Source organism: Esox lucius, chromosome 10, assembly GCF_011004845.1.
Source record: "Esox lucius isolate fEsoLuc1 chromosome 10, fEsoLuc1.pri, whole genome shotgun sequence".
NCBI lineage: Eukaryota > Metazoa > Chordata > Actinopteri > Esociformes > Esocidae > Esox > Esox lucius.
Genome location: NC_047578.1, coordinates 22,610,834 through 22,634,383, shown reverse-complemented (window position 1 = coordinate 22,634,383; position 23,550 = coordinate 22,610,834). Strand labels below are relative to the sequence as shown.

The window sequence follows — 23,550 nt, the reverse complement described above, 5'->3', positions numbered from 1 at the left end:
CTCTAAACCCAGCCGTCTTATCCTGATCTCATAGAACTACACATCTGGGCTGCTGCCAGTATGATAATTACCATCGTGGAGAAGAACAACATTAATAACAACGCTAAGAACAACAACGACGACGATAAACTACTAAGTCTAAACAACGGTTAAGATTAGCCACAAAACTTTATATTAAACTCTTACAAACTCTGCTTTCTGTTTCTTATGTATAAATGCATATAGAGAAGAGTGCCCTCCGTTGCTTGCCTAGCATCCCGGGTCAGTGCAATGAATTGGCCGGTAGCAAAGGTGACCTCAAAACGTTAAGCTAATGTGTTGTCCGGCTCTGAGAAATTCAGACGACTGGCGCCTCTAAAAATAAAATAAAATAAAATATATATATATATATATTGGTGCTCCGCCCCAACAGCATCACCTTTCACACAAACATGTTTAAAGGATGGATCCCATTCCTCACACGAGGCACCAACCACGGTGGCCTAACAGAAGGCCATAACCCTGGGCAACACTCTCAACCGTCCCATAGGTCCCAATGCCCAGCCAGACACACAGGCTAGACCACAGTTTGCTAATGCTACACATACACCCACTGGCCTCTGTGAAGCCTGTATAGTTCAATCTGTTCAAAAGTTGCTTCTATAGATGTAAATATTTATATATATATATATATGTATGTAATGCTTGAATATAAAAAAAACATCCAATCTGAGGCATTTACAGCAGTTATCTATATCCATGATTTTCCCTTTACAATTCAGTGGCCTGCCATGAAACACACACGCGCACATGCGCACACACACACACGTATATACACACACAAACACACTCACACTTACACTCAAGCACTTATTTTTCGCTGAAAGGGAGAAGATGGGTAGGGATACCCAGGTGACCTCGCTTGTAAAAGACTGAAAGGAGAAAAAAAAGTTAAAACACGATCATAAAAAGGAAATCTTTTTTTTTAAATCTAGAATAATTCTCAAAAAGGTCCACCCCCACCCGTGTTTCCATGCAACAACCCCCCCCACCCCACCCACCCCCCCGACCACCCAAACCCAAGACCTTGTGACAGATTTTCGCCCAAAGGGGCTTTGAGGTAAAAGTAGACAGTCCTGCTTAGCTGGGAGAGCTAAGAGCTGACACTGACGATTGGACGCCAGTCCGCTCCGTTTGCTCAGCGCATCTTACAAAAAACAAAGACATTTAAAACCAAAAATCACTAGCAAAGAAAAAAAAAGAGAAATGGCTCAACATGTGTAGGTGTGTGGATTTTGTTTTCTCTGTGCATCGGAAACCCCGATGGTTTCTCAGTGCCGGATTGCTGGTAGAGGGCGGCTCGATCGGGAACGCCGAACGCAAGGTTTTTTCCCTTAACAGAGAAGAAAAAACTCCACTGGCAGAATCCACTGGCTTCGAACCGCTTTGGTGCAGATCAAGACGCAAGAGAGACAGAGAGAGACTGGCGAGAGAGAGACTGGAGAGAGAGAAAGAAAGAAAGAAAGAGAGAGAGAAGACCGAAGTATGCCCGTTGCTGACATGGCTCAGGCGAAGTACATGGTGTGCTGGGTGTCATAGTGGATTTGGACAGCTTTAGCCAGGGCCAGGGGGTCCCGGCCGTTACTCTGGCCGGACACGTGGCTGCCCTCCGCGCTGCAAGACCAGAGAGAAGGGTCAGATGGGACAAGTGCACAGAAACAACAGCAAGTATACAGATTCCCCAGGAGAGACTATGGTCACACAGAACATAATAAAGTTCTGATTACAGTCATGATATCCTAAAGGCATTTGTATCAACATGCCAATCGAGTGGTAGATGCAGAAATGCAAGATACTGAGTGTGTTGCAGATCTAAAATCTGAGATTACAGGTGTCAGACGCTGCCACCAGTTTCCAAGATGTTCACTTGGGATATACAATGGCCAGTAATTCTCCCAATACACTTTGATGTTTAGAATGATTCTGAACATTAGTGGAAAATCATTCATGTAATAGTTTCAAATAAACAATATAGTCAACAACAAAAAAAATGTATAGACCTATTCAACATTTGGAAGCACAATAACCAGCAATGTTGCTGAAATGACATTTTGAATTGTTTGCAGGGGAAACTCTCAATCTTTTAACACCATATTGTGATTCTATATTTTAGGTGCTCCCTTGCAGTACCTGTCGTGGTCTTTGTCCACCAGGTGGTAGCGGGCCCGGAAGGCCACCAGCCTGGCATAGTAGGCCGGCGCGGGGATGGAGACGGAGCGGGTGCAACGGACGTAGGTGTGGCACAGCTGGTAGGTGAGCAGCTGGAGCTCGTCGGCCGTGAAGCAGTTGTCGTCCCACAGGACGTGGTAGTGGGAGGGCCGGCTGGTGCCCTGGATGCCGGCGTGGCTGCACAGGTAGAAGTCAAACTCGGACGGGTGGGTGATGGTGCTGTCCACCGTGGTCCCGGCCGGGACATTGCCACTCTTTCCCACCTGTGGGGGGTAGGGATGGGACGATGGACATAGTCAGTACTGATCGTGGAGAAATACCATAATCTGAATAATCCCCACGCGAATGACTTGAAGGCTCTGCCTGTCACTGAAGTGTCCCTGACTGCTTGTTTGGAGCGCACATCTCATCTCACATTGTGCTATGCCACTCAACAGCCTCTGCAATGTATTGTCAATGGAGCTGAATGGCTCTGCTAGCGAGCACCCATATAAAATGTAGAGATTTATTTGTATTATTGCAACAAAACCCATCTTTGCTAATATTTTATTATAATGTGTATTTAAATGCACAAGAACAATATTTATTAAATGGAAGAATATGAGCAGAAATTAAAGTATGCCTGGTAAGAGAATAGTAGAATTGTCAATTACAATAAAATAAACCTTTCCCCAAACTTTCCATTGAAATAATGCAATCTTACATCGTGAAATGGCCCATTATTCCATCAGGCTATTATCAGTCTCTCCTTCTGAAGAATTGTGAGAATAAACGACTAAGAAGAACTTGAATGTGCTTCACTGTCAGCCAAGAAAGTGCCCTCATGGTCGATGTCTTTGTCGGATCACGAAATCTAAAATCTAGCCGAACTGTATACGTGATATTTATTTCCGACAACCAAAATATGTCAGATTTGTTGGAAAATCAATCCCCAATCGGACTGGCATCCAAAGTCGGCCATACCCGATCCGAAATATGCCAGGGATGAGGGATAATCAGAACTTAATTTAGTTGGATAATTAAGCTAAATACAAAAAGGCTGCATTAAGTCCACTAAATTGTTGAAACCTGTCTGGCAGTGGCCATTGATGTTGCACCTGCATTTTATATTATAGCTTGGCCCGTCTCACATTTCTCACAATCTCCAATACTTCCATGAAGACATCCCTAAATGTGGAGCCAGGAGGTGTGTGCATTATAAAGGCATCTCTCACCCATCTCTCACTCATTTGAAAACGTTCATTTTTTTGTTGAATAGGACATTGCTTGGGTATGAATTAATGCCGGATTAACACTGGGCACTTCAGCGGCGCATTCCGACTCTGAAGAGGTTTTGTTCCGTCCTCCACCCGGTGTCATTCCACACCGGCTGCATTTCAGAAGCGGCGCGCTGACAGGCAACTGTATTGGCCAGATCAACAAACAAAACTAAACTACTTTGCATGTCCAACTTCTATTTGTTTGTATTTTTTCCTTGATTTTTGGGGTTCTTCTATAGTTCCAGAATTGTAAAACAGAGTGGGGAGAACAAGTACTTGATACACTGCCGATTTTGCAGGTTTTCCCACTTACAAAGCATGTAGAAGGCTGTCATTTTTATCATAGGTACACTTCAACTGTGAGTGACAGAATCTAAAATAAAATCCAGAAAAAACACATTGTATGATTAAGTAATTAATTTGCATTTTATTGCATGACATAAGTATTTGATACATCAGAAAAGCAGAACTTAATTTTTGATACAGAAACCTTTGTTTGCAATTACAGATATCATACATTTTCTGTAGTCCTTGACCAGGTTTGCACACACTCCTTAGTAGCCCTGTCTGTGTGTTTTGGGTCGTTGTCATGCTGGAAGACCCAGCCACGACCAATCTTCAATGCTCTTACTGAGGGAAAGAGGTTGTTGGCCAAGATCTCACGATACATGGCCCCATCCATCCTCCCCTCAACACGGTGCAGTCGTCCTGTCCTCTTTGCAGAAAAGCATCCCCAAAGAATGATGTTTCCACCACCATGCTTCACGGTTGGGATGGTGTTCTTGGGGTTGTACTCAACCTTCTTCCTCCAAACACAGCGAGTGGAGTTTAGACCAAAAAGCTCTATTTGGGTCTCATCACACCACATTACCTTCTCCCATTTTAATCCATGGCGGCGTAGTGTTACTAATGGTTTTCTTTGAGAATGTGGTTCCAGCTCTCTTCCGGTCATTGACCAGGTCATGCCGTGTAGTTCTGGGCTGATCCCTCACCTTCCTCATAATCATTGATGACCCACGAGGTGAGATCTTGCATGGAGCCCCAGAACGAGGGAGATTGACCGTCATCTTGAATGTCTTCCATTTTCTAATAATTTCACCAACAGTTGTTGTCTTCTCATCAAGCTGCTTGCCTATTGTCCTGTAGCCCATCCCAGCCTGGTGCAGGTCTACAATTTTATCCCTGATGTCCTTATACAGCTCTCTTGGCCATTGTGGAGAGGTTGGAGTCTGTTTGATTGAGTGTGTGGACAGGTGTCTTTCATACAGGTAACAAGTTCAAACTGGTGCAGATAATACAGGTAATGAGTGGAGAACAGGAGGGCTTCTTAAAGAAAAACTAACAGGTCTGTGAGAGCCAGAATTCTTACTGGTTGGTAGGTGATCAAATACTTATGTCATGCAAGAAAATGCACATTAATTATTGAAAAAAATCATACAATGTGATTTTCTGGATTTTTGTTTTAGATTCCGCCATTCACAGTTGAAGAGTACCTATGATAAAAATGACAGACCTCTACATGCTTTCTAAGTAGGAAAACCTGCAAAATCGGCAGTGTATCAAATACTTGTTCTCCCCACTGTATAGGCAAGTAACAAAAGGTTAAAATCGGAAAGTATAGTATAGATTGTATAGATTGAGTATAGATTGTCGTAGCTAGCTTGTTAGCTTCACAAACGCCAGATAACTTCAGAAAATGAATAAAGTGGATTTCATACTCGAGCACCGGTTTCAAACCATTAATTTGGAGGAGAAACTTGAAGTAAAGCGACTTTGTGCCCATCAGCCACGGGATATTGTCATCACTCAAACTGCTGGTAAAAGTAACCACGGGTTTAACGTGGAGTGGTTTTTGAAGAAAAAGTGGCTAACTGTTAGCATACAAAAGAAGGCACTCTTCTGTTTTCCATGTCTGCTATTTAGTGGAGATTGTACTTGGTCGAGGACGGATTACAAAGATTTGAAACATCTTTTGGAGAGGATTGCAAAACATGAGAGCAGCGGGAGTCATCTGGACAATGCTGTGAAATTGGGCTTACTTGGAAGGGTAAATGTCACAGCCCAAGTTGACAGTGCATACAGGCGCTCCATTGAGCAGCATAACAAACAGGTGGAGGAAAACAGGTACGTTCTCAGTCGGATCATAACATGTAATAAACTGTGTGGAAAATGTGAGACCGCACTGGGGGGGCAAGACGAGTCGGTGGGCTCCCTAAATCCGGGAATATTCAGATGCATTTTCGAGACTGTGTGAGGGCGATTCGAGACTTCAGAGGCACTATGACGCTCAGCCCATCTTCAAAGGGACATCTTGCACTGTACAAAATGAACTGTTAGACTGTATGTATGAAGTGTACAAGGAGGAGATAGCCAAGCAAGTGGACGAGACATCATTTGTTGCCATAAAGGCAGATGAGACGACTGATGTCTCCTGTAAATCACAAAATGTGGTTGCGTTGCAATTCATGTTGACTGACAATAGTGACAGAGAGGTTTTAGGAGTTTGTGGAAGTCAAAGATAAAACTGGACTCGGCCTCTCTAATAGCATCAAGGGTGTGCTGGAACCACTGCAGCTGGGAGAAAAGCTGATCGCTCAGACTTATGATGGTGCGGCTGTAATGAGTGGAAACATCCGAGGGGTACAGATGCTAATGAGAGACATACCTACATGCCCAGTTTGTTCACTGCTATGCTCACCAGCTGAACCTGACCTTGCAGCAACTTTGTTCAGCAAGGATGAGCAATCCTGAAGGTGTTTTTTGCAGATTTAACTGCTTTTGCCACCTTTTCCTCTGGGGTTCCAAAACATGTTGCAGCACTTACTGAGGCAACACAGATATGCACTCCAAGGCCACCCGCTGTATGATGGAACTTACAAAGTAGAACTGTCAATGTAGTTTGGGAAAACCACGCTGCGCTGCTCCTGTGTATGGAGGACATACGCAAACAACCAGGATGGGATGAGGCCACCATAAGTGAGGCATACGGCCTGTCAATAAAACTCTGGGACTGAGCCTTTCTGCAGCTGCTGGAATTTTGTTTCTTCCTTATGCCAGAAGTTGATGTTTTATACAATACTCTGCAAATACAGAGCATCGATGCATCTGGCATTAGCAGGGCGCTCGCCCGTTTCAAGGAGAATGTCCAGAATATGTGGAAGCAAACGGATGAATGGGCTGCCACCATTAACGATGGGACAGACGAGCCAGGCCGACGAGTAACCAACACAGCACCGGTGATGGAGGCATGCGACAGTCATCTCCCAGTTGTTCTGTATCCCTAAAAAGTTGTTTCCGCTTCGTTGTGGCTTTCAGTGGTGTTGAGCTCATTGCTGTTCTCTTATGGCCCTGTAGGCACATTGGTTCGGAGCTTGGTTGCATTCCTAATTTAGGTTTGTAAATGTGACAGTGGTAATTTTACATGTGTGTGAGAGAGAAGAGCAATTACACAAGAAGGTACTACAACACCTGGTAGAAGCAAGCTGCTCTGTCGTTAAGTGTTTTGTGGAGCCACACTGTTGATGTGTTAAATAAAAACATCAGTAGCAAGAGGGAGTTATGTAGCCTATATTTTGAAAGGGTTTGTGCCCCACCAATGCTTTACATACAAAAACACCACTGATAAGGAAAGTATTCACTTTCTGTACTCACTTATAGTACTTACTTTGCGTTTGAAATGTGCAGCTTGGATGCGGCCTCTGTCAAAAACAGACATGGTGACTATCTTTATGGAAGCAGAGCATAGAGCCGGACGCTTCTGAAACGCTGCGGCTTTTCTGGTGGAATCACAAGCATTGACTAGAGTGGCGGTGATCAGCTCTGGCGGCCGGGTCGGCGCCGGAACGGACCGCAGAAGCGCCCAGTGAAATCCAGGCGTATTAGGCCTACCAGGCCTATGGATAGTACATGTGTAGGGCTATAAATGGGTTTGTGTGGGCTGTCTGATAGTAGGCTAGTAATTAAAATGAACGTCCCTCAAGAGTTACAGTGCTACACTTTTATCACCGCCGCACACACAGTCAACAGTGTTTTAGGTTAATCATTGTGATGGAGAATGATATAATTAAAACTAGTTTTCCAGTTCCTTTACTACAGTATTAGCCAAACCACTACACTTTGTAGCTTACAAAAAAAGTGTCTGACCACGTCTCCACTTCCTGCTATATGCAAATACCTGTCCATCCCATTAACGCGGAAAATACCCAGTTGAAACAATGTTGAAGACATGCAGCTACGAGGGATGTATGCAGAAACAACCTGTTAAACTGCAAAGTATAGAAAATATGAATAATAGGATATCAATATCTCCTTCGATATTCTTCATATAATTTTGTTTACTTTATTGTTAACGCTTTCCTACTGAAAGTGACAAGAGAAGACAAACAGAATATAATTTACACGGGCCAAAATAACATTGACTGTCTGCATGATCTGTACAATACATGATGCTCACAACATAACGGGGAGCTGTTATGAATGTATTATTGTACGTTGTTATGGATAATCAGCACAACAAAAAGGCCTATCGTTAGCTAATAATGCACATAAGGTGCATGCCTGCACAGACAAGTCAGTACCGGTATGAAATCTACTTTCACCCCTGACTCACAGATGAGCGACTTGAAAAAGCTCTTGTCAGTCACCAAGTGTTCCCGACTACTTGTTTTATTTAACTGGTGGAGCATATCTCCAAGATTCATGTAATGGAAGTATATCCGTATCAGCCATTTTGAGCTAGAAACCAGAATTGTTATTGGGATTGTTATTAAATGGGGATGATTTTGGCCAGGATAATCATAGCATGAAATTCTCATTGTCCCGCCCCTAGTGGGGGGATGCGGGCTGCGAGTATGGACGCTGGACATGCTGGAGGGCTATTTGCACATGTGGGCCATCGTGGGCAATCGTTTTGTGACCTGGGAACTTGGGCAAGGTCAAACTCACCAATGGAGTTAAAGGACAGGTCAGACATTACTGACTAATCTGATCCCAGACAGCACCATGTACATCAGGGAGGACAACCTCAATTCCTAGAGGGCTGTGTTTTGATCACTGAACCACATAAGGAACTCCCCTAGAAAACCAGCAAACCGTGGGCATTTTCCCTACGCAGCTTCTCACTCACTCTCTCAGCCTTGTCGGAGCAGAAGAGGCGGGTGTGGTGGCGCTTCTGGACAACAATGTAGGTGATTCCTGGCCGGTAGTCTTCCTCCAAGCTGATGCAGGCCTTCCTGATGGCAATCAGCTCAGGCCACGCCACCTTAACACAGAGACACTTTGGGTGAGGTCCTGGCATCAGTGACTAGATGGAAATATTTAAAGTCTGTACACATTACACTTAAAACTTGCCATCAAACAATTACTCATCCTAACCAATCAATTGCTCAAATGTAATTTATAAAGCCCTTTTAACAGCGGTTATCACAAAGAGCTTTTACAGACACCCAGCCTTAAACCTCAAAGAACCAGCCTTAGCTATGCAGTCTGCAATATTTGGCACCTGGAGGTAAAAGTGTCAAGGAAAATAAATGGTCCACAATGTTGGACTGTGTCAATTATACGCCCATCTGAGCCACAAATCATCAAAATACTTTCTTTCCAAAATTGCACTATCAAAGTACAATTTCATTGTTCATTGCCAACAAAGGCATCATTTGAGTTATAGATTAAGCAAACACCAAACATTACACTTCCAGAGCAAAAATTATTTTGTGAATCGCAGAAGCCCCAGACAGGATCTTCAACCATAACGCTGAACCCAAATCTCTATTGCTTGTGTTTCAAAGTGGTACACATGGCATCCAGCTATAGCACAAAGTGCGTGTGGTAATACTTTGAGTCACTATTGCACCGTCAATGCCCATGTCCGACACAGACGGGGGGGACAGAGTTTCGCTGGGGTGCTCCACACGAGCAAACGCACTGCGATGTCATTCAGCAGTCAATATAGTACCGAGCCAAAACAACAAACACTCACCTGTTTCATTTGGCCCTCGGACACGCCACCGCGGTAGTAGATGATGCGCGTGGGCTTGAAGCGCGTGGACTTGTAAAACTGGATGAGCAGCTCACGCACCATGTTGGTTAGGTCCTGGATGACCTCCTGGCTGAAGAGCTGCTCCTGGGACAGGTCCTGGCGTGACGTCTGCACTCGCACCGTGGCACAGTAGCGGCTGGGGTGGCCGTCCATGCTGCCGACCACCGCCGCGATGGAGGGCTTCTTGCCATCGCCGGCCGGGGGGTGGGTGACGTCCGCACCCAGGAAGATGACTGGTTGTTGGAAAACTGAGGGCCTGGGGGGGTTAAAAGGAAAACGTGTGGCATTGACGTGGCAGCAAAAGGAAAGTGCAGTGTTTAGTGCGTGAAGCTTTGCTGTCAGGATGTGGTATTAGCATGTTTGATACGATCAATTGACGTGATACGGATGAAGAGCCATGGGGGCGATTCTTTAACTGATGACGAAGCACTTTCCTTCCCAGTTGGACTGAATCAGTATCAGTTGTCTTAATGCAAATGTGTCAATGCCACAGGCTTGGAAGACTAATGTGAGAAAAATAACACTTGCAGAGAGATCATTTCAGTACATTATGCGCATACACACACACACACACACACACACACACACACACACACACACACAGCGTGGGGAAGGGGGGGGGGGACACTATTCCTATAGTTCAGCTCATTGAGGGAGAGGCACATGCAGGTAGCTAGATGCCCTCCTCCGTTTCCTCCATCTCTTCTTTCCTTTCTTCCTATTCCCTCCTCTTCCAATTCACACTTCATCTCATTTACATTCTTCCTTTCTTTATTCCGCTTCCATTACCTCCAAATCTTTTTTCCTCTCTGCCCTGGTAGGCTACTAATCGGTTTTCCTAATTTAGAAGGTTATTATCAGAATAGACTTCCATCAGAATAGCTGAAGTTTCCTAACATTATTGTCCCAGCTACCTCTTATCTGGACAGCTACAGGGTGTGCAGGCACTTAACCCACTGACTCACACACTGACTCACAGCGTGTCAAGGAATTGTCCTGCGATGTTTAGGCTGAAATGTGGGGTTCAGCCTAAAATGGGGTTCAGGTGTAAACATTAGATTTCCCGATGGATGGTTAGCCACAACCAAATAATTGTGTCTCTATTAAATTATTCCCAAATTCAACCAAATGCATAAGGTAGGCTACTTGAATATACAATGGCATAAGGCAGTCATGGTGGCTAGAGAAGTTATATGCAAACAATAGGGACAACTGTAATTCAAGCAGAGCACAGACGTTGTTTGTTACTTCCACTAAGAATATAATATTTTTTAAACGCATTGCAAATGCATAAGCACGCAAACACGCGCTAACCTCTGATGGGGAACCAGGACATTGTTGATCCCGCCCAGCTTAGCGTTGATCTTGAGGCAGAGATTGGAGAGGGTCTGGGGGGATGTCTTCACCACGTTCTTCACCTGGACACACTGAGTGGCCATGCCCAGGAGGGTGTCTCCCACCCGCTTTACTTCCGCTGTGGATGGACGACAGGAACACGCAACGTCAGACACCCAACACACACACGTAAGGCGAACAGTTGCTAGCCCCAGCCACATGATCACCCCATTTCCCAGGACATAAGACCTGTCACAAACCCAAACATTATAATGTTCATGTATAACAAATGAGTGTCTGAGACAGGTGGGGGAGGAGGACTGAAGGCTTTGTTCCAATATGCTACAGTCAGCTGTCTTCTTAAACAGTTAGTCTTTTGAATGGAGGGACTTTCCAGATAGGAGATTGTGGATGGATAATCATGCGATAATTGTCCTAGTTTAACAGTTCGGGCGGGGTTCTCCCTTGATGCAATTCAAAAACCTTCAAATTCTCAATGCAATTTTACGTTAAATAATGACTCAGTTGTATGAGGCTTGATTGGTACCGTAGACTGGGGTTTTTCCGGGCAGAATGACCACAATGAGCTGGAGCCCCACATAGGACATCTTGAGGTGTTTGAACATGGGCTCCACGCTGTCCGCCCCCTGAGCGTATTTACAGAAACACGGCTGGCCCTGGATGGGCATCCCCGCGTCTTTCGAGATCTTCCTTAGCTGGTCTGTGAAGCTCCTGGAAAAAACATGAACAATGTCTATCCGTGGTATTTGTCTACAACCAGAACCCTCACATAGGGATCTCATTAGGAGATAAAATTGTAGACACTTAGATTTATTTTGCCTTGTATGAAGAATATAGGACACTAAAAAGTATGTATAACAAATACTAACAAAAAAAGTATAGCGCTGAGTTTGAATGGTAAGAAACTCACTTGAGCAAGTCCTCGCGACACTGTTTCTGAGGGGCGAAGCAGGCCACGGCCCACACTTTAATCTCTATCCCGGCATAGAACTGCTTCCCCCGCATGTCCCACACGCCCTGGTTGGGCGTGGCCACGGTCTTATTCTGCGGAGAGAGTCCCTACACTCTTAGTGAACCCCCCGGTTTAACAAGCCGACACAGCAGATACAACTCCCAACCTGGACTTGGATCTGTAGTTGGGGGCAACGCCACGGCTAGCGCCACACACACAGTTCAACCCATTCAAACGCCACCAAGCGGCATCGCAACAGGGAAGAAAATGTAACCTCTATTTACCCTTCAGTTTGGCAGAATGTAGATTCACTGAAAAGACAGTTACCCAGGTACAATATAAGAATTGAATTTCTATAATGCGGGCAGGTGAAAAAACACTGAACCCTGGAATAACAGTGCAGACTACCACAACGTGTTAAGTGGATACACGCTTGGGTGTGATGTGCAATTCAACCATCATTACTAAAGCATGAGGCAATATCCACAAAGCCTCCAGTGCTAGGATCTGTTGAGCCTTGCAGACAATAAATTAGTTAAAAAAACATTGTGGATACAGGCCCAGGTCGGATCCAATCACTAAGAATACAGATTTTCAAGTGTTCAGTGCCAATTATGCCTCTGCTTTAGACTGCATTGTGTGGAGGTAATAATGGATTGATATAGGAAAATATGAGATATATGTTCTCCAGCTAGAAAACTGTGCAGTTATGGAAAAAAACCTGAAAATAGGGTTGATTATTCAGCTTTGGATCACAATGAATACATTATATTGTGATTCAAATATTTCACAGATGTGCTTTACCAAAACAGCAATTGATTATAATCAGTTAAGTGAATAATAAAATGTTCTACTTTCATTACAGCAACACATAAAACAGTCACATGATAAAGGCAGTGACTGAGTGACAAGACAAGTCGACTGTATAATTTCTCATTGCAAACCCATAACAGACTAATGTGACCAGAAGAATTAAAATGGCTGAAGGATGTGCTGGTTGTACAAACAGGTAGTTACTGCTATGAGAAAAGCAATCAGTCCACATTTCAGTCGACACGGGATGACGATAAGACTATTACCCAGCAGGCCACAGTCCAAACCACTCAAGAAGAGACTGTAAATGAGCCTCATAAAATGCATATAGCACAGCGATACTGGGCCAAAACCTCTAGCACTGTCTCTATTAAAATTATTTCCTACAACCAAATGTTTAGCTAATGCATAATTTCAAGCAGAGTACAGCCCCATATGGAACATATGGTTTTACAGTCCATTTGGGACCCATTAGAAAACATTCATTTGAACTGTTCTATTTATGCTGTTAACTGGATGAAATAGCCAAAAGGCACCTCAAGGGAATGCGGTATAGGGTCAATAAACAAAAGCTACGGGTTAAATTAAGAAAAGCATACTGGCCATTAGGGGCTTAGCTAATGCTGGGAAAGGTGGAAGTGATTCACAGGGCCATGGTTTTGCAGGGCTCTTTGAATGAAATTCTATCAATGTTGTGCATTAGTGATGGGGCCCAAGCATATATATTTTCGGGGGGGCCAGGATTCCTGACGACAGCCCTGCTTGCCATAAACCAGTTACCAATGCAGTTTGGTAACTGGTTTATACCAGTCAGGGCTCAACGTCAAATACTTTGCAATTGGCCCAGCGGGGTCAGCAGGTCTGAAACTTGGTCATGGTTATTGTCGAGTCCTGCCCGTGGTATACGGTCTCATATACACGACAGCATCCCCCAATCTGCACTTAGACTGCCTGCTTTATATTCTGCTATAATAACTGTCCCTCAGAGATCGGAGACAGTTCATTGAAATTACTGAAATGTGCTGTGTGGCGTTCGACTCTCACCCTCTTCCACCCCGGCTGACCCTTTAGCGACACACCCTTTAGCGACACACCCTTTAGCGACACACCCTTTAGCGACACACCCTTTAGCGACACACCCTTTAGCGACACACCCTTTAGCGACACACCCTTTAGCGACACACCCTTTAGCGACACACCCTTTAGCGACACACCCTTTAGCGACACACCCTTTAGCGACACACCTGGGATGCAATGTTACACTGTATGTTATTGAACCGTTCGATACAACTCTACAATACGTACACGTGATCCATGGTGTTATGATATGCCGGCCATTTTCCTATAATTTCTTAAACATGCTTATATTCTGCTTGAAGACCACACACACCACACACACGTTGTAGATTCAGATCCACAGAACCAGACAAGCAGCTTGTGAACAGGTAAGGCAGGCAAATTGAGGGCTGACAAACTTTACTCCACAGCAATGGCCACAACCCCCTCCCCTTTAAACCACCAATAGACAATTTGCAATGACATCTCAGTAGGAAACCTCCCTAAAGGCGCCCCACAGAGTATCTGCAGGTTTCAGCAAGTTAAATGTAACACTTAAGACTTTAATCCCACTACAAATTCAATTTAAGACCAATTTCACAACTACACCACGCAAAAAATACATAAGGACAGCAATTCGACTGAAGGACCCACTGTTGATAGAGCAGTAAGCCTACTGCTAACAATAACATTACTAGCTGTACTTCTCGGGACTGTCATCTGTGATACGACCAAACAACTGAGAAATGCTGTGCGTTTGTTGGCGGCTAATCGCAGCGTTCTAGTGTCTCACACTTCATATGGGATTCCACAGATTGAATTCCCATAAAAGTGCCACGTTTGAAATACTTCTGCAAAACACACAGGGGAATTTGTTTTCTTTCCCTTTCTAAGTAAAGTTGCTGGTGTCCAACAACTTCTGATTAAATTTGCCTTTTCCCATGGTACCTGTGGGAAGTTTAACAGCCAATGTCCACTATGTAGCTAGCTAAATTACCTAGCTTGGTACTAGCTAGCCATCCACATCATGACAACCAGATGTGTTCACAAACCACATAATTTTTTGCGTCACCCCTTCACAATGCTAACAGTACTTACATTTTTAAAGAGTAAATAAGAATGAGACATTAAATTAATCGAAATAAAAGTCCTTAAGACTTAAGGACCCACGGACACCCTGGCCCCATGAGGGGAGGGCAAACAAACAAAAAATTGGATTCAGCGTTCAATATGATGACGAGTGTAAGAAAGTACTGTCTACACGCATTTCTTTGCCACAGTCGGCTACTTTAGTGGAAACACTAACATGATGACATCATTCATACCAAAACCGTACCGTAACCATGACCCACAAACCACCATACTTACCGAACTGTGGGCCCACTGTACTGTCACACCCCTAACACACACCCCGGCCCGGCACCCCCAGTACTCACCCTGCCACAGTCCCGCCCGGTGTCGGTACTAACCCGGCCCCCATACTGCAGCATGGGGGCTGGGAGGACACGTCCTGTCACCTCGGTCATGTCGTTGTGTACCACAATGCCAAACTCTTTCAGGTAGGGGTCAGGACCGCCAACCATGCTGTTGCTTTTAACCTGGGGGGGTTAGAAAAGAGTTCTACTGTCCAGAATATTTCCAGAGTTGTGAATACACAATTGATTTTTACCTCATCGGACAGTCACCAAAATCAGTACCAGAACATCCAATTAATTGAGTGTGATTGCAAAGCCCTTTTTACAAAATAATTAACTGTAACCCAGGCTAGATTAAATGGGGGTTTGGGGGGTTCAAAGCAGATAAAAGATGTCAGTGTTTAAAGATCGCGGACCGTCCCGGGCAAACCCACTTCTTTAGAAAAGTGGGTCAGGCCTGAGGAATAAGGTCCGGACAACCACTACCGTTGCAGTTCATGCCTCCCCCTCCGGTCAAATGGCCAGTAGTCACTCACCAGTCGACTGATCTCTTCCTGCCGGTCAGGTGCCGAGCGTGCTGTGGCTTTGATCATGGTGGAGGTCTGGTTGTCGGTCAGCTTCTTGATGCATCGCTGCCCTGCCACGATGTTACAAACCTGTGAGGGAAAATAAAAGCTACTGAAAATACAGGGGAAAAAATAACACAGAAAAACACTACTTAATTTACAACACAGCAGTTAAGAGATGGGGGAAACTAAGCCCGGGTTCCCCCTGACGGTTGTCTTCCATTATGCGCATGATTAAGCGGTTACACAGGCCTGCAGCAGCAATAACCTTGCCCTTGTCCTCAACATCGTTGTTGAAAACGGCAGGATGGACGGCATCAGCGTTGGCCTTAAGGCAATTTCGTCATAGCCACAAAGGCTAGGGAGACCGTTGTGAGGAAACCATTGCTCATAACGAGACAGACTCTTAAGAGCACAATGTGGTTCAATTAAAGCTGTGAGTGTTTGTGTCTTAGTGGTTTTGACCCATCTCACCTCCAAGGGTAGGTATGTGTGCTTCTGTTCCTGCCCCACTTGCAGGCAGGGCAGATGAGGGTACTTAAGCTGGAGACTGTACTTCTGCTTGAAGTACTGAGCCACTGTACACTCCATGGCCTGGCCGTTCTCCAGCTGTAAAGGGAACCTGCAAAATGGCAGATGGGGAAAACACAATACGCCGTGTTAACGACAGAGGGACGTCTTTCATTTCACGTCCACACAATACCATTTCAACAGAAAAATAATTCAGTGGAATTTTTGTAGCGCAGACATGCTTAACACGCCACAGACTGATGTGGGACTTACGTTTGGTGGCTGGCTGGGCGCCGAGTGACATTACACACACGGTACTTCCTTTTCATCTGACCACAGTGCGTGACCTCGACTTTAAGACCTAAGATGGAACGAATAGACATGGAAACACCCAGAAGAGCATATCACAAATCGGTCCAGAGGAATAAAAAAAAAAGGGGGAAGAAATAACAAGTGGAGTTTAAAACAGACATTACAGGTCTTAAAAGGGGGCAAACGCAAAATTTTCTAGCATGTATTTTGACAGTTGATGAGTGACTGCCTTTTTTTTGTCTCTTGAGCAAGACTGTGGTTTTGCTCTGAGATGAAGCGACAGATTGCTTTCTCATGTGGCCTGACTCGACATGAACAGTAAAACGTTGCAGAAATGACAGCAACAGAAGTGAATGACTTTACAAGTTACAGTAAGCTGAAGTCAGGCCTAGTGCAGGTTACGCCGGTGTATCGTAGGGACGAGTGTCAATTCCATTTCAATTCACATAGATGAAAATGCCAATTCAAGAGTAATCACGGGTAATGTGTTGAGAAAACAGATCCATATTGACCCAAGAGGAAGCTTCACAATCCTCAAACTGAATTCTTTATCCACTTCCTGTTTTGGAATTCATTTGACACTTGACCTTGAGGTACTCCGAGGTATTGTACAGTTCTCTGGGTAGGTGCTGTCTAAAAAGGTGCGGTGTAACTCCCAAATGGCACCCCATTCCCTATGTAGTGCACTGCATTTGATCAGGTCCCAAAAGAAGGGCACTATAGATGGAATAGGGCGTCCATTTTGGATGCAACCGTGGTGTGTAGAAGCATGGTAAAAACATTGGTCTGACCTGCAGGTCCCCACCCACCTCGGATCTCCTTGGTGAACTTGACGCGTTGGGAGTCGGTGAGTGGCTTGGTCTGCTCGTTGATGTTCTGGATGTCCAGCACCTCGCACATGAACTCAATCACAGGCTGGGCGCGATAGAATGCCGTGGCAGAGACTATGGTGGGAAGAAGAATGTACGGTCTGTCAAACTATCGTCAGCCGACAATTGTCAGCTTTGAGCCAGACGATGATTAAAGCTGACCCAGGATACAGGCATGGCCACCTACCGTCGATGTTGAGCATCATGTTCCACATGGCGGGACGGACCGACTGATGGAAGCCGAACCACACCTCCCTCCCTCCGCCCAGCGGGTGGTAGTAGCCCTCCGGTGGAGAGAAGAAAGAACGCCCCACTGGGGTGTACCTGAAGACGTCCACATTCATGTGGAGGTTAGAGAACAGAGGCAGCGAGAGGCGTCACTATGGAGCTCAAGATGCCAGACAAGTGAATACAGTGAGAGCACCTTAGAATTACACAACCCAAGTTCCCTCTGGGAATCCTTCTTATTCAGCACCTACACAGAAGTAGGCACCAGTGTGTTTGGGCTAATTTACTTAAGGTACTGACCAACGATGCAGTGAACAATTTGTACTTATGCAGAGGTAGGATTTAAGTGTTGCAGAATATTGGGAGGCAGGTTCTTTCATTTCTAGAGCTGTATAATTCTGGAAACTGGTTTTTCAGCTTATTCCCTAATGATTTCAGGGAAATCAAGGAAAAATGCAGCATAGCACAAGTTTTTATCCATCCCAGGACTCTCAGCGCACACACTATTTCACCACTACCTCAATCCATGAAGCATAAAAATAGAGTTTTGCAATGATACTATGCTTGACCTTTAAGTTTAGACCAAAAAGCATTCGTGTTCATGAATTCATATTACAGACAATTCTGATTCATTGCTGATGCATTGTTGAATCTACAGTGTACAGAGCTCTGAACCATGCGTACCTCATAGAAGGCAGATGCCGGGTGATGACGTCCAAAGCCTGAACAGAGTCCTCTGGGACCTCGTTGTGGCCTGACAGGGCCTCCAGGAGCATCTGTAGGCTCACCACAGACACCCACTGAAGAGACACTTTGAAGGTCTGGTCCTTGCCTTCCCCTGGCAGAGTCACCTCCAAATCCACCTGGGCCGAGACAAAGATAGACAAGGGAGTCAGAACAGTTTAAAGGCGAGGGAAGCTACAAACAATACAAAATAAAAAAGTGAATTCTATTAACCAGACATCTAAATGTTATGGGCAAATAGTTTAATTGGCTCCGTAATGTATCAGGAATAATTCCTAGTAGAAGGGGTGTTGTCCAAATGAACTGGATCGACTGACAGATACAAATTGACCGTTAGCCAGGGAACACAGAATGGAACCGGAAGCACAGTGACAGTTCGGGAAAGTAGGTCCACTTACGCGGTCTCTCCCGATGGGTAAAGGATGAGCCGTGTACATGTTCCTCTTCCCGTCATAGCCTGGTTGTCGATCCCCAAAGATCTGCATCTTGAAGTGCCGGACCATGGTGTCCACCACCTCCCTGTGGGACAGGAGAATCACCGGTTTACCAAAGCGCATTCAAGCGGATGACATGTAAATAAAACGTGACATTCAAAATGAAAGTGCATTCATAGTCAATTCCTCAAATAACCACCCCAACCCCCCATCTCGCTAAACAATTTTCCATTAGTTTAATGTCCCGGTCAGTTAGCCTTCTTTCTTAGCGAAAATCTACATTTCCACATTCTATTCTTTAGGTGCTTCCCTCTTTCCCACCTCTCGTGCCTCTCGCATGATTTACCTGTTGACTCTCCGAGGCCGTTTCTCAGGCTTGATGTCAATATCGTAGTGATAGACATCAATCTTGGGAATCTGCACCTGGAAGTGGTTGGCCAACAGGCGGATGGGCTTCCCCACGGTGCCCAGGCCAGGTCTCCGCGGGGGCTGGAAGAGGGAGGTGGGGGCAGGCGGGCCTATAGGGGGGTCCAAACACAGAAACACACACATTTGTTAGTTGATACATTCACTCCAGCTGGACAGCATTCGTCAGGACACAAACAAAAGACACTGATTCAGAGAACCACAACCTGGAAATATCAGGTCCAATACCCAAGGCCCGTTTTTGCCTGTGGTGCGAGATGTTTTACTACAATGTGCTTTAATGAATGACACCATTTTTCACATAACACTCAGAAACGTACAAGGGCCTACCATCAAAAACAGATATGTTTTTTTGCAATGACCTTTTGGCGCTATTGTACAATTAGTTCATTTGCACAATACGCATCTGAAACCGGTCAAATCACCTCTTCGGCACACTTTCCCCAACAACAGGTTACGACAACCAACAGACGATTAATAACTCCAGCCTCCGACCTAGATAGGTCAACAGGGGAGGACAAGACAATGACCCCCGCCCAGCCCCCCCCCCATCAATTACCCGCTGGTCCGCCCCAGACCCCGCCCCACTCCACCCAGACAAAGAGCAGTGCATCGGAGACAGACAGCAGCAGGGACCATATGGGGGCCCGCAGAGACGGCCGGGATTACCGTTACACACACACACCGCAAACACACCGCCGCTCCACCCCCGTCTTATACATGCACCCATTCACCTTGTGTGCACCCAACATGTATCAGTGTGGGTCTAACGCACAGAGCTAAAACGGACATTTCCGGCCAATGACAACAGCACAATTATTTGGGAGGTTTCTGGGTAGTTAGACGCCCCCACGACCACACCTCTCCGTGGCATCATATTCACCTCAGTGTTAAAGAACATCTCAAATAGGCGGAACGATACTAAAGGAGGGGGGGGGGGGCTTTTTCGAGGCCTACATATTCAAGATGCAGAGCATGTCAAGAGGGAAAGGCAAATCCTGCGTTTCTCATGACTGAAGGCGGCCTGGAGGGGGGGGGGGGTACATGCCGCTTTTGTCAACTGACAAAATGAGGGGGCTGCAGGGGTCCTGAACCCGAAGCAGCACCACGCTCCAGTTAGCAAGTGAAGCGTGGTGGGGGGGGGGGGGGGGGCAATCAGGACCCTCCATGCGCTTCCTAAAAGCACACTTCCTGCATGCCTCCACCCTTCCCCGAAGCTCCTGCATTGGGGGACAACGATAACAGCCCCAGACAGACATGTGTGTAGGTGTGTCTCAGAGAGAGGGATCCCAGCGTGTAACATGGTCAGGTTGGGTGGCCCGACTCACCCACTCTCACCAAAAACAGACCCTGCTCTATATATATCTCCCTCAGCTGCCATCTCAGGGCGGTCGACAAGGTTTAAGAGGGGTTGTCAGCGTGTCGGTGTGTGGAATGCCTGGACCCTTCCCCTCTCTGTCGCGTGTACGCCGGAGAACACTTTGAATTGTGCCCGGTCGAGCTCGCCCATACGACTGCGTCGCACGTGGGGCGCGAGGTGAGCGAAAGTGAAGCCAAATGTCTCAAAGTGAAGCCAAATGGTTACCGTGGTTCTCATGTGCCAAAGGACAACATGCATTAAACCTGAATATTAATAGCACTATTGACAGCAGCAAAAAAAAATTGTAATTTGATTTACTTTGTTTATTTTTTTTAATCAGTGCACATTCCGGTTAGAAACACACTGGATTTATCATTATCACAATATGCATTTTTCACCCTATATCACAGCTCTACTTTTAATTTACAGGCTAAACCACTGTAGGCCACAGGTCAAGATACAGGCACATAACATAACTCATCCATGCTTTTATGCTGGTGCGATAAGTAGGAAGCCCGGCTCAGATAAGAGGTCATTGTTTGGTCAATTAGGGGCTAGAGCTTGAAGTATGTTTGGAATGAGAGTGAGGCTTAACCTGCAGAAGAGACCTACCGGGCTGATGAGTCATTAACAACAGTGGCTGTGCGTGAGAGACAAGCGGTAACCTGGACAGGGGAGAATAATGTGGGGCCACTGGCGAGTCCACTGAATGCTCCTGTGGCACACCAGTCGTCTACAGCAACAAGACACCAGAAACTAGCCATCTAGGCTATAAATGTACCATACGGTTATCTGCTCAGATCCATATAATGAGGCTAGTTATGGGTCAACTAGGGTTAGCGTAGCCCTGAACACATACCTGCTGTCCTCATCATTTAGGGGCGATCCAGCTGAACTGTGCAAGGCAATGCATCTTTTTTTGTTTATGTACTAACCCTAGACGACATCTTGTGCTTTGGTCATGTCCCGTTTTTTTATGAAACGTTCTCAGGCAAAACGGATTTCTCCTAAAGGGATAATTTCATTTTCAACCAAAACATGCTTTTGCATGTGACACTGGATGATAACGCTGAAAAGGTGAAAAGCTAAAAAGGTCAGGGAAAGTTATTTGGGTGTACTGCGTTTCAATGATTTCTAGAAAGTCCATCTTTGAAAAAAATGTGGCATAGTGAACTGAGCTGAATACCACTTGTTAACAAAAATCCAAAGAGATTCCATACTAAACTTGTGGCATTAAATTAACAGGAAGGAAAGTCACCCAGTGAAGCTTTCAAGAATACCCTGAAATGCAAATTAGTCCATTGAATTTGCTTATGGATAAATGTTCTGCTATTAGGGATGACTGGGTGCATCCATTACACCAAAAGTGACAAAACCTAGGCATAGCAATGACCAAATTAAAGAGTAGGTATGAAGAGTATGTTATCAAGACAAGGTGTATACACTTACAGGTTAAAAGACTGGTGAATTCACACCAAAATAACATTACAGCCAGGTGTGGACGACTCATGAATATTAATAAACTGTCAAATGCCTATTGGAATATCTGGTGAGATGTCCAGAACGTATGGGTCAATCATCACAGGGAAAATGGCTTTGTTGTAATATTATCTACACGGAATATGGAGCTCGCTTGCAAGTTCGATTGATTAGTAGTAGTGAGCGAGCCAGTGAAAAGACAGGCTACAATTCTATGCGTCCATTCCATGCACGAGCGTATGATGATAATTTCCTTACAGGAACCGCCTGCCAGGCGACCGTGGCGCGCGAACCACTGAGTACAGACAGATTCTATGAAGCATAATCAACAGACAAGACGCATTAAAATAACGGCAAAAACGTTGAACCAGGTAAAAAAAAAAAATACATTTTCACGCCACCTACGTATTCATTGCTTTCTACTATAGGTTGAAAGGAATCCATATGGAGAGACACCGGCTCTCTCTTCTTCCCTACCTTAGTGGATTGCAGTTATCCTAAGCGTAGTTCGAATTACAATTTTTTTAAGATATTGGTTGAAAGTATACATGTAGTATAAGTGAAATCGTTAAAAATAATGTATCAGGAGGCTGAATAAATAATGGGATCGATGATGAAACGATAGCCGATAACAACACAGACATCGTAAACACACGACACGGAAGGAAGGTCTTGGTTAAATCCCACCCCACATATATATACACACACAATGCCGTCCAGCCCTCGTCTCGAGCTGCGGGCTTCAGATAGAAAACTAGCAGCCGAGATCAACCAAAACAATATCCCTCGTTATTTCTTAGATACAATTTGCGTATCATGTAGTGGAAGTCACATACAGACCCGTATATCTGTTGTATTAATAGGCTACACCCGTTAGGCCTAACGTGCTCGTTTGTTTTCCTCTGTCGACGAGGCCTAGTTACAACCACGGCCCCCAGTGAAGCAATGCATAGCCACACACTCCCCAAACGGGCTTCTCATATCTTCTTACCGGGTCCGAGCGCTTCCATGGCCGAGGGCTCTCTCTCCGTCTCTGTCCCGGCCTGGCGGCTCCGTACCGACACTGAAATTGGGGGCGGTATCGCGAAGCTGAGGGGGGCTAATTTAAGAAAGGGAATTTAATGCGTAGATGTCCGCTCTTCTGCTCTGGTGGATGCGTTGTCTTCTGAGTGATTTAAAGCAGATCCTGTGGATTTGGAAATGAGCATGCGCGAGGAGGTGCATATAAATATATTCTGCGCTTGCGCAGAGTGAAAGACTTGACAGCAGTACTGGTAAAACGGTTAGTAGTAGTAGTAGTAGTAGTAGTAGTAGTAGTAGTAGTAGAAGTGGTAGTAGTGGTGGTGGTGGTGGTGGTGATGGTAGTGGTAGTATACTTTTTTATTCTTTGTAGCTACTTATCTGGCTGTTTAGTATTCAGCAATAGTCAGTATAAATGTAATATTGTACCTCCAAATAATCCTGCTAGATTTCCTCACCAAACGTATGTTTGTGTTACCCTATATAACAAGTAATTATTCGTTTTA

General features: G+C 45.2%; 1 protein-coding gene across 6 annotated transcripts; it reads right to left on the bottom strand.

Annotated features, from left to right (window-relative positions):
* Positions 1-1,057: 1,057 nt before the first annotated feature.
* On the bottom strand, positions 1,058-23,223 carry ago4 (argonaute RISC component 4). 6 transcript variants are annotated; one of them, XM_010900259.5, is made up of 17 exons: positions 23,016-23,223; positions 19,106-19,289; positions 18,724-18,844; positions 18,266-18,444; positions 17,541-17,677; positions 17,276-17,428; positions 16,446-16,533; positions 16,137-16,284; positions 15,633-15,752; positions 15,118-15,279; positions 11,771-11,919; positions 11,387-11,571; positions 10,819-10,978; positions 9,445-9,760; positions 8,593-8,727; positions 2,170-2,471; positions 1,058-1,653 (listed from the first exon to the last, which is right to left on the bottom strand). In XM_010900259.5, exons 1-17 carry the CDS (start codon positions 23,032-23,034, stop codon positions 1,545-1,547), a joined length of 2,667 nt encoding a protein of 888 aa, XP_010898561.1. In that variant the 5' UTR covers positions 23,035-23,223; the 3' UTR covers positions 1,058-1,544. The 6 variants fall into 6 exon arrangements, with proteins under 6 accessions (XP_010898561.1, XP_010898563.1, XP_010898564.1 ...); XM_010900261.5 differs by having other exon boundaries at positions 11,771-11,904; XM_010900262.5 differs by having other exon boundaries at positions 17,294-17,428.
* Positions 23,224-23,550: the final 327 nt, after the last annotated feature.